This window comes from Passer montanus, unplaced genomic scaffold (genome assembly GCF_014805655.1).
Source record: "Passer montanus isolate IOZ18808 unplaced genomic scaffold, ASM1480565v1 scaffold73, whole genome shotgun sequence".
Classification (NCBI taxonomy): Eukaryota; Metazoa; Chordata; class Aves; order Passeriformes; family Passeridae; genus Passer; species Passer montanus.
The window spans coordinates 1,368,680-1,382,535 of record NW_024372481.1 but is presented as its reverse complement, the minus strand read 5'-3'; the positions used below and the strand labels follow the sequence as shown (position 1 = coordinate 1,382,535).

The 13,856-nt window shown below is 53.2% G+C and overlaps 1 protein-coding gene across 2 annotated transcripts in view; it reads left to right on the top strand.

Moving 5' to 3' along the window:
• Nucleotides 1–774: 774 nt before the first annotated feature.
• Nucleotides 775–13,856, top strand: part of GPSM1 (G protein signaling modulator 1) — a 63,904-nt gene continuing 50,822 nt past the window's right edge. For both annotated transcript variants that reach the window (XM_039730732.1, XM_039730731.1), the window contains exon 1: nt 775–887. In XM_039730732.1, coding sequence (XP_039586666.1) covers nt 829–887 — 59 coding nt within the window. In that variant the 5' untranslated portion in view covers nt 775–828. The remainder of the gene's footprint in view (nt 888–13,856) is intronic.

Here is a 13,856-nt window from a genome sequence, read left to right as displayed (position 1 = left end):
ATCCTTTTTCCTGGGGGATTCCTCACTACCAAAGAGAGCAGCCAGACTTTGCTCTGTGCCTGTGGCACAGCCCTGCCAGGTCCTGCCTGGTCCCAGCTGCTCATCCTGGCTGCCTCCAGGTGCAGACACTTCCGAGGACAAAAGGGCTGTAACCAAGCCAAAATCGAGACCCATTACGGCTTTCCAGAGCTCTGGCTGGGCAGGAATCAGCGATGCTGCTCCGGCGACAACCTGCAGGTGTGGTGCCCGGGGGGAATGTCCCCAGGGGGATGTCCCGGGGGGACAGGAGGGCTCTGCCAGCCCAGGGGCTGCCGTTCCCGGGGGATTGCCGTGCCAGGGGGATTGCCGTGCTAGGGGGATTGCCGTGCCTGGGGGGATGCCGTGCCAGGGGGATTGCCGTGCCCGGAGGGATGCCGTGCCCCGGGGGATGCCGTGCCAGGGGGATTGCCGTGCCCCGGAGATGTCGTGCGCCCGAGGGGATTGCCGTGCCCGGGGGGATGCCGTGCCCCGGGGGGATGCCGTGCCCGGGGGGATTGCCGTGCCCGGGAGGGATGCCGTGCCAGGGGGATTGCCGTGCCCGGAGGGATGCCGTGCCCCGGGGGATGCCGTGCCAGGGGGATTGCCGTGCCCCGGAGATGTCGTGCCCGGGGCTGCGCTCCCCATCCCGCGGCGGGACCCGCCGAGCCGGGCGGGCGGCAGGGAGGGAGGGAGGCAGGCCGGGTGACATCAGCCGGAGGAGGGGCCTGCCCGCGAGTTTCTTTGCTCGGTGCATCACTTCCCGGCGCTGCCATACTCCGCTGCCCGCTCCCCGCCGCGGGGCCGGCGCCCATGGCGAGCCCGCCCGGCGGGGACAGCCCCGGCTCCGCCGCACGGCGCTTCCACTGCAGGTGAGCGGGGCCGGGACAGCCCGGAGCGGGGACAGCGCGGTCCTTGGGGACAGCCCGGCCCTGAGCTGCGAGCCCGGGGAGCCCTGGGCACAGCCCGGTCCTTGGGCACAGCCTGGCTCCGCAGCCATGCCCAGCCCCGGGGACAGCCCCATTCCCGGGGATAGCCCGGTCCGGAGCCGTGCCCAGCCCCGGGGACAGCCCGGTCCTTGGGGACAGCTCGGTCCTTGGGGACAGCCCGGCCCGGAGCCGTGCCCAGCCCCGGGGACAGCCCGATGCCCGGGGACAGCCCGGCCCGGAGCCGTGCCCAGCCCCGGGAGCGGGCGGAGGCAGCGCTCCCGCTCCCGGAGCTGTTGCACGGGCGGGGATGCTGCCCGAGAGGAGCCGGGAAGGACGCGGCGCTCCCTCCGTGGGGCAGCCGGGGGGCTCCGGGGGGATCCTCGGGTCCCTCGCTGGGGAGGGTGATGCTCGGAGCTGCTCGGTGTTGGGTATTCGCATGGGAGGCTCCTGATCGCACTGCGGACACTTCGAGGCTCAGCTTTAAAACTGGGCGCTACAGAAATTTACACGGGGATGGAGGGGAAAAGAAATAGCTCCAGGCTGTTGGGCGTTCGTGGCAAGGCTCATTCTCTTCGTTTAGATCAAAACTGGAAAACACTAAAGCCAAAAAAGACTAAATGTGTGACTTTGAGGCCTTACAGCGTTGTTCATGCTGCTCACCATGGTGTTTTATTTCTCCTCCAGCAGTCTGAAGTGGAGGTGATGCAGTGGCTGGACTATAGAGCCAAAAAAGCCCAAGAATGCTGCAAGTGTATGGGATACAGTAGCTTTTCACCAGTTCTCTTTGCAGGCTCCGCAGTAATTAGCGCAGCAGCTAGTGGGTTGTCTGCTTTAATGAGTGTTAGTTCATTAGAGTGGGCAGCAGGTGTTTCTTGGTTATGTTGTGTTGTAAGCAACTCCAGGGAAAAGGAGGCAGCAGAGTTAATATCATTGCTCTGCCTACTCTGGAGGAGCTAGAGCTGAGGAGAAACCTGCTGGATTTTAACCAGACTTGGGCTTCTTCTTTCTTTCTCTTTGCTTTTAATGGAAACTTTTTGGGGACTAGATTTTGGTCACTTTTGCAAAGGAAATTATAGTGGGGGATTGCTTTTCACAAATGTGTGCCTCATATGAGCTCAGCTCCCAACTGCTGGGGAAGAGAAGTGGGAAGGGAAGCATTTTCCTGTGGCTTATCTGGGTGGCTCTGGCAGGGCATGTGGTTTTACGAGTCTCTGCTGTGCCTTTTAGGCCTTGAAAGCAAGTGCTGCTGGAGCGTCTGTCCCTGTTCTGCAAAATAAATGGTAACTTAGTTTCTTCCTGAATTTCACTTTTCTTGCAGTGCAGAAACGAGGGTGAATTCAGTGGCTCTGTCTGGTGTGATGGGTGGAACCTCAGGTGACTGGGACTAAAAATCCAGTAACTGCTGCTAAAATCTTAATATGTGGTGTTCTATTTTTTTGCCTGGGAGCATTCATTGAGGTGCAAGAACTGCAGAAGGTACCTGTGCAGGCAGGAGAGCTGGGGAAGGTATTTTCCTTCTAGGAAACAGGGCAAGCTGGGGAGAAACATGCCAAAAATGAAAGTGTTTATTCATTTTATTCCATCCTTTAGCAATTCCCTAAATTCAACCCATCCTAAACAAAGGCATCTGCTCTGTTGTGCTGGCAGCAAATAATCCATGTGCTGACTGGGCCAAACATCTCTATTTACAGAGACTGGAGTCAAAACTTTTGCTACAGCAGTCACACACCACAGCCCAGGGTGTTTCTGCCCCTGTGCAGCTCTGTGTCTGCATTTGCTCACCTTTCTGATGCCGTTTGCTCCACAGAGCTGTGAAGTTTCGGGCAGGACTTGTTGGAAGTCCAGGGCTTTGGAAGCTGTGACTCTGCAGGGCTGGTGTATCTGTGGGTCACTGCTGGGCCTTGTTGGAATTGCCCAGTTCTGTGACTGTGCCCCTCAAATTTGGGCTGGCCAAGTTCTGTGTGAGCCTGAGTTGCTGCTTTACCTTCCCAGGGGTTTTGGGCTGGTGTTAATTCAGCTGTGTGTAACCTCTGAGGACTTGTTGGGCAGAATGGGGCTTGTAGGAGCTGTGCAATACCTGCTGGCAGCAGGTGTGTGCTCTTCTCCTCTGCTGCAGGTGCTCTAGCCTGCCCTTTTGTGCTGGCTGCCTGATTTTGAAGGTGTTGGAAGCACCAAATCCATCCAGTGGTTCCCCTGGACTGTGGACAGGGACAAGTCCACCATTGCCCAGAGAGCTGCCCTGGATTTGGGCCCTTGTTTTAAAAGGGCAGACTGGAGATTTCTGGGTTTGGGAGGGAGACATGGACATGTCCTGGGGAAACCCTCCCTGTCCTGCACTGACATCATGGAGATGTTATCGATCCCACACAGAAAGAACATTAGATAATGCTGCAGTCAGTGCAGAAATGCATTAATCTGCCCTGAGAACTCAGATAAAAGCACACCTTTCCCTTCCCCTGCTCTCTGCTCTCCTGCAGGCTCTGTTTTCCAAAGCACTCCTGGCTTTTGTGATGTTTACAAACTTTCCTTGATTGTGTCACAAACAGTCCCATCTCACTCATTAGTGTCACAGGGTGAGGACCTGACCTGAATGTGCATCGGGCAATTAGAGAGTGCTCTGAGGAGAGGAGGCTCCTGCCTCCTGCTCTGATGGGAAAACTGGGCTGCAGAAACTGCTGCCTTCTGACATGGAAGGCACTGAGAGAGGGCACAGCTCAGCCTGGTGGTTGAGGCAGAGTAAACTGGGGTTTGCAAAGCAAACTGGGGGGAAAATCCACGTCTGGGGTGGATTTGTTCTTTGTTTTGTGTGTCACCAGGGGATAACAATACCATGAAATACTTGGTATTTTCCCCAGTTCTTGTAAAGTAAACTCGCACAACTTTTGAATCTGGACTTTATATAAGGCTAACAGCTATTTTCTTTCCAAGAGGTGGTATTTAATTCTATCTGCCTGAGGTGAAAATTAGCACCAGCAGCAGTGCTGGGTTTGGCAAAGTGCAATCAGCTTCCTCTGTGGGATTGGGAAAGGGCTCAGCTGCACTACCAGAAAGCTGGGAATGGCCATTTGGTCTCTGTTTACTCTGTAGATTAAACTTGAAATTGCTTATTACATTTCTGAATGCTGGTTCAGAGGTTTCTGAAAGATTCTGATTTTTCTTCTGTTGGCAATCTCCACCAGGCAGAAGGACGTGCAAAACAGGACAAACATTTCTAAAATAGCTGTGCTGTTTAATAGCTGGCCTGGGCAAAAATTCCATGATAGCTTAGCAGGCAGTGTTGGCTTTGTTGACATCTGTCTTGGGATGTTCTGAACTTCTCACTTGTACTTTCAGTCATGTGTGCATCCCAAAGTGGAGCCAGGCAGGGCATTGAGTGTCCACCTCACAGGGAGAGGGATCCTGCTGGGCAGACCTGGGCTTGGTGCTTTGCAGGTTTCCCCAGGATTTTGGGTGTCCTTTTTGGATCTTCTGTGTTTCACCTGGTGGGATGTGGGGAGAGCAGCTCTGCCCCTGGTTTCCCGTGGGACAGGGCTGTGCTTTGTGCCTGGCACAGGGTGATCCTGCTTTGCCTCTGCCCTGCAGGTGCTGCTGCCATACAAACACTTCTTGTCCTCAGGGTGTTGACTGGACTGTGTGCACATGTAAATGGAGCTGAGCTGATGCTCTGCCCTCTCCTGCGCTGCCTCGCACTTCACCTGCTGCTTGTTGTGCCTCTCCTGGGTGACAGCAGTCCCTCAGGATGCCTGAACCCCAAATCCTCTGTCCTGTACAGGATGTTTGTGCCAGGCAGACCAGAAAGAGAACGTTGTGCCTTGCCCACGTGTTTGTGGTTACTCCAAGTTTGCCTCTGAGTCAGCTGAAGTCAAATCAGTTTGTGACTTGGCTGTGGCCTGAGGACACCCCTCAAAACCAGTTTTCTGCGAGATAAATATTAATAATCCCACCAGAGCTGGGTCTGGAAGCAGCTGTGACCCATCCCACCTGGAATATTGGCTGTGGGGCAGGAGGGAGCTGTGCTACCCAGAGCTCCATGCCCAGCTGCTGAGGTGCCCTTTGCTGCCTGTTGCATTGGGCACTGGCTGCTTCTCTCCTGGGAAGGTGTCTGCAGGAGCTCATGGCCAGCAGGAGAGGAGGGACACTGGCAAGAGTTCCTGTAAGCAGGAGATTGGTGTTTGGATCGTGGTGACTGGTTCTGTTCACTCCCTGAGTGGTGGGTCCTATTCTGGCTCCAGGTCCTGTCAGAGCTCTGGCTGATACCCCAGCATGAGCTGCTTATGCCACAGGAAAATCCTGTGTGTGATTAATTGCTGTTTTCCTGGAGGATGTGGCCAATTAGGGATCTGCTGCCCCTTATTTTCAAAGTTAGGGGAAGCAGTGCCTGTTACACCAAAGGATGAAAACGTGTTATGAAAGCTGAGAAATTGATTTGTTATAGAAGAGTGATTTTTAAAATCCTTTTTGGCTTTTCCTGTCTTGAGCCAAATGCAGCTGGACCATGCCCACTCTGGTGACTGGGGACAGGAACAGGCTGCACAGCTCCCTTGGCATTCTCCTCCTCCAGCTGTCCCAGGATTTTTTTGATTTTTTCCTGATATATTACATAAACCACAGGGTGATTGCCTTGGTGGTGCCTTGAGGATGAGCAAAGTCATAGCCAGGAGCAGAAAGGCTTAAAATTGGAAATGCTGGTAAAAGTCTGGGAAATCAACTTCTCATTGATCCAGGCCTCAGGCTTGGAGGGAGCATCTGTGGGAGGCAGAGAGGAGGGGAAGTTTTTAGGGGCTGGCAGTGATGGAGTGGCTTAGTTTGTTAAAGGAGGTTCATCAGGATGGAAGATCCTGCCTGGGTTCAGACCTGTGGAGTGTGTCTGTGTTCCTGTCAAAGCAGGAGGGCTCAGGTGTACCCTGAGGGGTGACATCCCCACCTCTGCTTCTCTGTGCTTGGAGCTGCAGCGAGGCAGGGCGTGGGACAGGGGTCCCTGCAGGACCACCCTGCTGCCACCTGCCCTGAGCCTGGCCTGTGTCCTGGATCCAGGCACTTCTGCATGTGGCTCCCTTCATCTGTGCTGCTTTAGCACATCCCCAGGACACAGCTTTGTCCCTGCTCTCTGTTCTGAGCTCCCCACAGAGCAGATGCTCTGTCTCAAGCCCCATCTCCCCAGCTCTCAAGCTCCTGTTTTCCCCTCCGTGCTCTCTTGCCTCCTCTCCAGCAGATCAGGCTTTGGTACTGGAGAACACAAGCTGTATTTTTGTTGTGGTATGTGGATTTCTTGCTGTCTCATGATTTTGCACTCGCAGTGGTGTCCAGACTTGCCTGGAGAACAGGTTTGAACTCTCTCAGGTCTTACACTGCAAGAAGCCACCAGCAGCAAGTTTCTGAAAGTGGAGAGAAGGATTTTACCCAACTCTTGATGCTGTTCTGCTTGAAGAGCAATTTTATCTCCAAATTGCTCTCAGGTGTGTCTGGTGCTGTCCCTCCCATCCCAGTCCTGCTCTCTGTGCCCCTTTGATCAGCCAGCCCAGCTTCCAGAATTCCACTCCCTCTTATAAAATCCTTTGCCAACCAAAGCCATGAAACCCAAATTCCTGCTGGTCTGGGCACACAGGCTGAGTGTCCCAACCACAAATTGGGGCTGTTGAATTCTGGGCCTGGGCTATTTATATTGTCAGTGGGAAAGCTTTTCATTGACCAAGCTGCTCCCTCCCTAAAGACACTTTTAATTAAATGTTATTTGACAGATCTGCCTTTCTAATTGGCTTAGATTTAACTGGTATAAATGGGATTTTTTTTTTCCACTGAAAGCTGAAGAAAGTAGGAATTATTTTGTTGGAAGGCTATTTGCATTCAGAGTCATGTCCATCTGTTGTTTAATGTAATAAGCTAATAGAATGGGAAAAAAAAAAGCCAAAACTCCCCACAACCAGAAAATCAACATCCCTGCCAGTGCTTGGTGAGGAGAGGGTGAAAGGGACACGGCTGCCTCAGCTTTGGAGCTCTCTAAACAATGCCCAGCAATGTTATGCAACTGCCTAGGGAAGGAAGTGAAAAATTATCATTACAGTGCAGTTTCAAGGGCAATATTAAATGAGCAATTTGCAGCACAGCTCTGTACTTAAGTCACTTAACTCGCTTCTCCTGAGATAAAATTAACAGGGCTGGTTGAGGACAATAGCCATGACCTCTGTTCCCTGAGGAGAGGGCAGAGACAGGCTCTTTTTAGAGCTGAATCTGAGGCATGGGACTGGGAGCCTTCAGAGTGGGCAGCCAAACCCAAACCCATGCCATGGCCTGATCCTGGCAGTGCCTGAGGGATCCCTGTCCCACTGAAGCCTGGAAAAGGGAGGACAAGCATCTGCTGAAGCACCTCACTGATATCTGCTCTTCCTTATTTCAGTGGAAGGGATAAGACCTTCTCCAAGGCCCTGGACCCTGGAGCAGCAACAAACCCCTGAATTAATGCTGCTGTCTGTTCAGTACCTTCAGGGTAGGAGTAAATAGCTTAAAAATCTATTCCCAGTTTGCTTCCAGCAAGAGGATTTTGCCCGAGGATGGCAGGCACTGGAGCCACAGGTGTTTCCTTTCTGACTCTGAAATTAAACAGGATCCATCCAAAGAAGCTTCACCCTCTGCTGTGAACCACAGCTCTGTGCAGCTGCTGCCCCTGGAGGGATTTTTGGAAGAGGAATATTGGATTGTCTTGGCTCTCCTCAAGCTTTTCTGTTACCCTTTGCTCTTCCACCCTCTGGAGCAGCCAGAGGGGCTCCTCACTGGGAGTTAGGGGCTCATGGAAGAGAAAGGCCAAGAAAAAGGACTTAAATGGAGAAAAAAAACCTAATAACACAGCTCAGTGTAGGAGCTGTTTCGTGCTCCACCTGGGAGCAGATGTTTTGTCTTGGAAACTGCTTTTAAAAATGCATGGGCAGGGCTGGGAACTGTCAGTTCTGTCTGCAGCTGGCTCTGAGCTGCACAGGGTGGCTGCTCTGAGCACCCAGGGGCTGACAGGGCTCCTGTCCTGCCCTGGGCACCCTGCTCTGTTCCCCTCACCCTTTCTGGCTGCTTTCACACTGAATTGGCTCCTGAGAAAGGGAGCCCTTTCCTGGCTGCTGTGGCTGCAGGTCCAGCTGCTGATCTGTGCTGGGGTTTGGGCCAGATTGCCTGATTTGCAGCCTCTCCCTGGGAAGATTGGCTTCTCTTGTAGGATTGCAGCAGAGGAGATCACTTTGCCATAGGGCAGCACAAATAAGGAATAGTTGTGCTGAGTTCCTCAGGGGAAGCCCCAGCCCACTGCTGGGACAGTGGTGCCTGTGTGTGGTGGAGTTTCTGCATGCCTTGATGAACAGAGCTGCACAAATTTCTATTTCCAGGTAGAAGAGAAGGATTTTCTGGACCAAGTGCCTTCCCAGTTCTGTTTCAGGACTTTGCTGACACTCCTGTGGTTTTGCAGAGCACTGGGCTGTGTTTGCTCTGGGGGTGTCACAGCAGGTGCCATGAGTGTTCACCTGGTGGTGCTTCCTTGGGCACTTTGGTGTGAATTGCTGCTTTTTCCTCTGCTCTGGAGCAGCTTCAGCCCAAATTAGTTAGTTGTGGGAGAAGTTTCTGTGATATACGCTGCAGAGTTGAGGTGGCTCTTTGTGCATCTGTGGAATATCTGTTCATGCCTGAGGAGAGCTGGGAAGTGCTGATTAATACTCATCTCTCTGGGGCTATTTGTTAATTACCGTTATTCATGGTTTGTGTGATGGTGCTGAGTGGATCCTGGCAGGGTTGCATCCATTCCACAGCTTCAGAGTGCATGGTAAACACCAATGTTTTATTGCAGCTTTTCTGGGAAATATTGTTCCTGTTTTCAAGGGTGGGAAATTGTATAGCCTTCAGGGTGAAAGAGAACAGAGGTGGTAAAACTGGGAGCTGAATGTCCTGACTCCCACTCCTTTCCTTCAGCACTTCCTTACCCACGTCAGAGTGAGGGTAATTGTGCTAATTGTGAATTGGAGACCTTGGCTTTGTCCTTCACTGAGCCTTGCTGGGCACTGCAGCACTGGTGTCACACGAAATTACAGCGGCTCTGCTGTTCTAACAGGGAGCAGAAAGTTGTTTAGGAGGAAGTTACCAGCTGGTGAATTAAATTCCAGCCTCTGCCTGTTAACAAGGTGTCCCTTGCAAAGGGAACCCTGCAGACCCCAGGAGGAGGAGCAGCCTGGGTCACTCTGGTCACTGAGAAGAGCCCAGAGCCAGGCTTGAAAAAAGCAGAGCAGCCCTGAGTGCTCAGGCACCTGTGACTCCACGAGTTCCCTGTCTCTCAGGCTTTGAGAAGAGAGCAGTTCATTTAAAAAGGGGAGAGGAGAGCAATGTTCCCTGTCAGAAAATCCTGCAAGTTCAGTTGTGGGAGTGAGTGGAGCTGCCCTGCTTTTGGGCATGGTGAAAGATGGAGGGAGAAAAGCACACATCTGTAGCTCCAGTCAGGCAGGAGGGATTTGGGATGGGCAGGAGCTGCCAGGGCTTTGAGGAGGGTCCTGTCCTTACTGTCCTTGTGCACTCGCCATATCCCAGCTGGTGCTGCAGCAGCAACAGCCCCTTTTTTTAGCAGCTGTCTGCAGAGATTTGTATGGAGGAAATGCTCTGGGGATTGGATCTTGCTGCAAAACACAGAGGCCATCAGATTGAGCTTGTTTATCAGCCCAGCCTGCTGCAGCATGAAGGCAGGAATACAAACCACCAGCAACTGGCACATGGAAATACTGAGCTTCCTAAGCCACGGGTGGTTCTCTTTTCCCCCTGACAAACAAGCCCTTGTGATTTCCAGCTTGGGAAGCCCACAGACCAGCATCTCATGGTGCTTGAGAGGATACTGACACCCATAAAAGCAGCTGAATGTCCTGGAATTGTGATCCTCCACGTGTACCTCCAGGCATTTCCTGGCCTCCGAGTTCAGCTGAGTGTCTGAGCTCCTGCATGGGTCTAAATAATAAAACATATGAGTTCCCTGCCATGTGCCCAGAATTTTAAGGCTGCAGCCCTTGGCCAGCTCTGTATGAATTGCTTCCATCAGGGCAGTAATCCAGGAAACTCCGAGCACGAACGGCTTGGCTGATGGAAATCTGTGGTTTGGTGCCTTCCTGGGTAAAGCAGGGAGGAAGGGAAGCTGCAGTTTTCTGTGTGGGCATCCCTTTGGTGTCCCTGCTGGCAGGGCAGGCAGGGGGAGTTCCAGCAGGTACCACGGGCTCTGAGGAGATGCTGGTCCACAGGGAGCTCAGGCGTCTGAAGAGTTAATGAAATGGCTGAAAATACCCACATTTTCCTCTGCTGTTCTGAAGAAAAGAAAATACTCACTCTGCTTGATGTTGTCTTCAATGAAACCATCCTTTGGCACCAGTGGTTTTGGCAGAAGGTTGTCACCAGCTGTGCCAGTGAGTGACCACTCTGCAGAGGGGACCAGCAGCAGATCTGTCACGTAAGGATGAGGAGTGAGCAGAGAACAATGTTGTGTTCCCTGCACTGAGCAAAGTATTCTCCTGTGGTGGTGGAAATCCCTTCCTGAACGGCCCTGGGAGACTCAGGAATTCCCCTCAGTTTTTCTGGGGGTTCCAGCCCTGCTCTGTGGAGCTCCAAGCCCACGTGCCCAGGGCAGAGCTGAGCTGCCCAGGGCAGCTGTGTGAGCAGCAGCTCAGGAGGGGCAGGGAAGGGAAGGGAAGGCAGGAGATGCTTTGCAGCCCTGGCTCCAGACAGAACTGAGTCATTTGTCGAGGCTGACGCTCTCAGAGCTGCTTGCCTGAGGCTGGCATGGCTCAGGCAGGGGAGTGAGGATGCAGCCATCCAGATACACACAGAGGAGAGAAAAGTAACAGCTCCCACCATGTGACTGCAATGGAAGTGAAAAAAATCCATCCCAAATTAAAGCCATGTGTGTTGGTGGATGGAACTGCTCCTGGAAGGTTGGTGGAGGCTGTTTGTGAGCACAAATGCAGCAGCTCTGGAATGCCCTGGGTAGAACAGGCTGGCTCCTCCAGCACATGGAATCCCTGTGGAAGCAGAGCTGCTCCTGCAGGGCAGCAGCTCCCCCAGCCCACCACCCCGAGGGGTTGAGGTAAGAGCTGTCTTGTCAGCTGTCTCCTGAAGCACATTTCCCATGCAGCCTGGTGCTGTGCCATGTGTTTTTTTCACTGCTGGATGATGATGATGTCTCTGTGCTGGAGCAGAGATTTTCTTCTTCTGCAGACATGCATAATTCAGTTGTCAGGATAAATGGGCTCTCTGAATTTGGGCATGTGTGTGAGCCTGATGCTGGATCCTCCCTTCTCTCACCAGTGTGAGGCAGGAGGGGAGCAGGGAATTCTCCCTGAGCTCCAGAGCAGCAGCCTGTGGTCTGTAAACTCATTGTAGTACCTGTGAGATCACAGAAAGGATCTAAATTAAACCCAAAATAGGCCTGTGGAGAGGAGCATTCTTGCTGGATTTGGGAAGACTTTTCAGGAAACATGATGTTCATACAAATTCCTCCTGTGGAAGAACAGGACCAGAGCCCACTTCACACATAAAGATGTGATCTACGTGACAAACTCTTCTCAAAATACATGTTTGCTGCTGTTTGCACCTGTGAATGAACTGCACAAATACCACAGTGTCAGAACCAAGCTGATGTGGTGTGGGGGGAGGAGCAGGAGCTGCCTCCCCGTGCTTGATTTGCACAGAAGCGTTTCCAGGGTCGATGTTTTCCATGGAGCCATGCTGGGACAGAAGTGCTAAAAATCTGGGGGGATGTGGTGGAGCACTCAGTGCCACGGTGCTGTGGAAGCAGTGAGAGCAGCTGGCAGGGTGCTGGAGGGTTCCTGAGAGGCAGCAGACACCCAGCACAGTGCCAGACAGCGGGGCTGCTCTCTGAGGAGCGAGGCTGAGTGGAATTCTCACCTTGTGTGGGACCATGTGCCTTTCTGGGACTCCTGCCATGCTTGGATTTTTGGGGGCTTCCCACCTGGTAGGATACACAGATTTTTTCCACAGTGCCACAGAGTGCCCTGAAGTACTTTTGGTGCTGGTCTGGTGGGTTTGGGTTTGCACTGAGGAGCTGGAGGAGCAGTTCTAGAGATGCTGGCAAGGGTTGCACTGGACACCTGGCTGATATTTGAGCTCCTGGGGAGCCTCTTCCCTTGTTTTTCAGACAGATGTGGAATTATCTTTACAAAATCTGGAGGGATGCCCTGTGGCTGTGAAACAGCCAGGGGGAAGGGCAGTGTCCAGTGTGAGCTCTTGTTCTCTTGGCCTTCTAAACCCATGAGTGTCTCTGGGCTGATGCCTGATTTTTGGCACCCCTGGAATTTTCAGGGAGAGCACAGCAATGCTTTAAACAGCCCTCTGAGCAGGAGACAGCTGCAGAAAAGCAATGTCAAACTGGTGCAATCTGCTGTGCTGCAGCTCTGCCAGCAGCACTCTGTCCTGGTGGCTGGCAGTGCTTCAGCCCTGGCAGGAGCTCTGCCCATGTGCCCTCTGTGACCTGGGAGAGCCACCTTTGAGAGCCCCTCTGCTCTGGGCACTCAGGGCTGCAATCACTGAGGGAGGGACTAGCACAGGCTGCATTTCACCCCCCACACAGGCTTTACCAGATGGTCATTTGAAAAAGAAGTTGCTGCATGTTTGGATTGACTGGATTCGTCTGGTTCCTGCTATTTGCTCTTCAGAGAGCTCTGCAGGAAGTACGAGGGCCAGGTTTGTGCTGGCTCTGTCACTCAGGTCCCATCCAAACCCCTTTCAGGTGCAAGTCTGAGCATCCTTAGCACTCTCTGGTGAGTTGGGATGGCTCAGCCCCTCCCTGGCTCACAGCCTGCATGGCCCAGGCTCAGGGGTGAGCTCTGTGCTGGATCCTCAAGGATCTCTCTTGGACTGGAAGCCTTGGCTTGGGGCTGGAGGAAGCAGATGAGACAGGAAGGGAGCAGAACCAAATTGGCTGTAGGCTGCAGTGGAGTCAGTGGAAAAAGCTGTGGTGTGAACTTTGCCTTGGTTTCCTTTGTGCTGCATCACGGTGACGATGCCATGGCCGTGCCTGAGCCTGGGCTGTGGTTTGCAGGGGCTGTGGGCAGGAAGGAGGCACCACGTGGGGACTGCAGGAGCTTTGGGATGAGCTGGGACCTGGGACAGGCTGAGGTGGGTTCTGTGGCTGCCTGGGCTTGGCTGTGACACAGTCCCTGGTGTTTCTGGGGCTTGGCAGCACCTTTTCCATGCATTGTTGTTTTCCTGCTGCAGGCAGGAGTGACTGGCAGGCTGAGGGAGGAAGGAGAAGTGGGGGCTGCAGCTGGAGGGGTTTCCAGGCAGCTTGAATGGAGAATAGACTGGGGCCTGGGAGAAAACAAGCCTTGCTTTCACTCAAGGTTGTGCAGGAAGGGAAACCTCACACAGCCTGTGCAGCTGCCCAGAACAACGGGGATCATTGTGCTGGTGGCACTCGTGGGGCTGAGCTTGACCCTGCCAGCAGCTGGGGGTGGCAGGAATTGGGGCAGGAATTGGGGGAGGCTGTCCTGGCTCTGGTCCTGAGCTGCTCCTGATCCTCTGGGATCCATGGGATCCATGAGGATTCATCCCTGGCTCAGGAGCCCCTTCTCCCATCCCAGAACAGCATCCAGGCTGCTCCCATGACAACTGCCTGAGCCCCCACTGGGTGTCTGGGGCAGTTTTAGAGAGGAGATGTCTGTACTTCTCTTATTTATGGTTCTTCTGAGTTTGAAAAGAACGCCCCAAACCAGGACTTGCCCATTTTCAGTGTTAAGTTTGACCTGAATGAGCTCCTCTACACTGGTGGGTAAGAGAAGCTGAATGGCATAAATGAAATAGGTAGCAAATAAATCAATTATTTTCATTGTGTGGCTGTGCATAAGGCAATTACTTTTTTTTTCTAGTGTATATGGTAATTGTAACCTGCTGGAT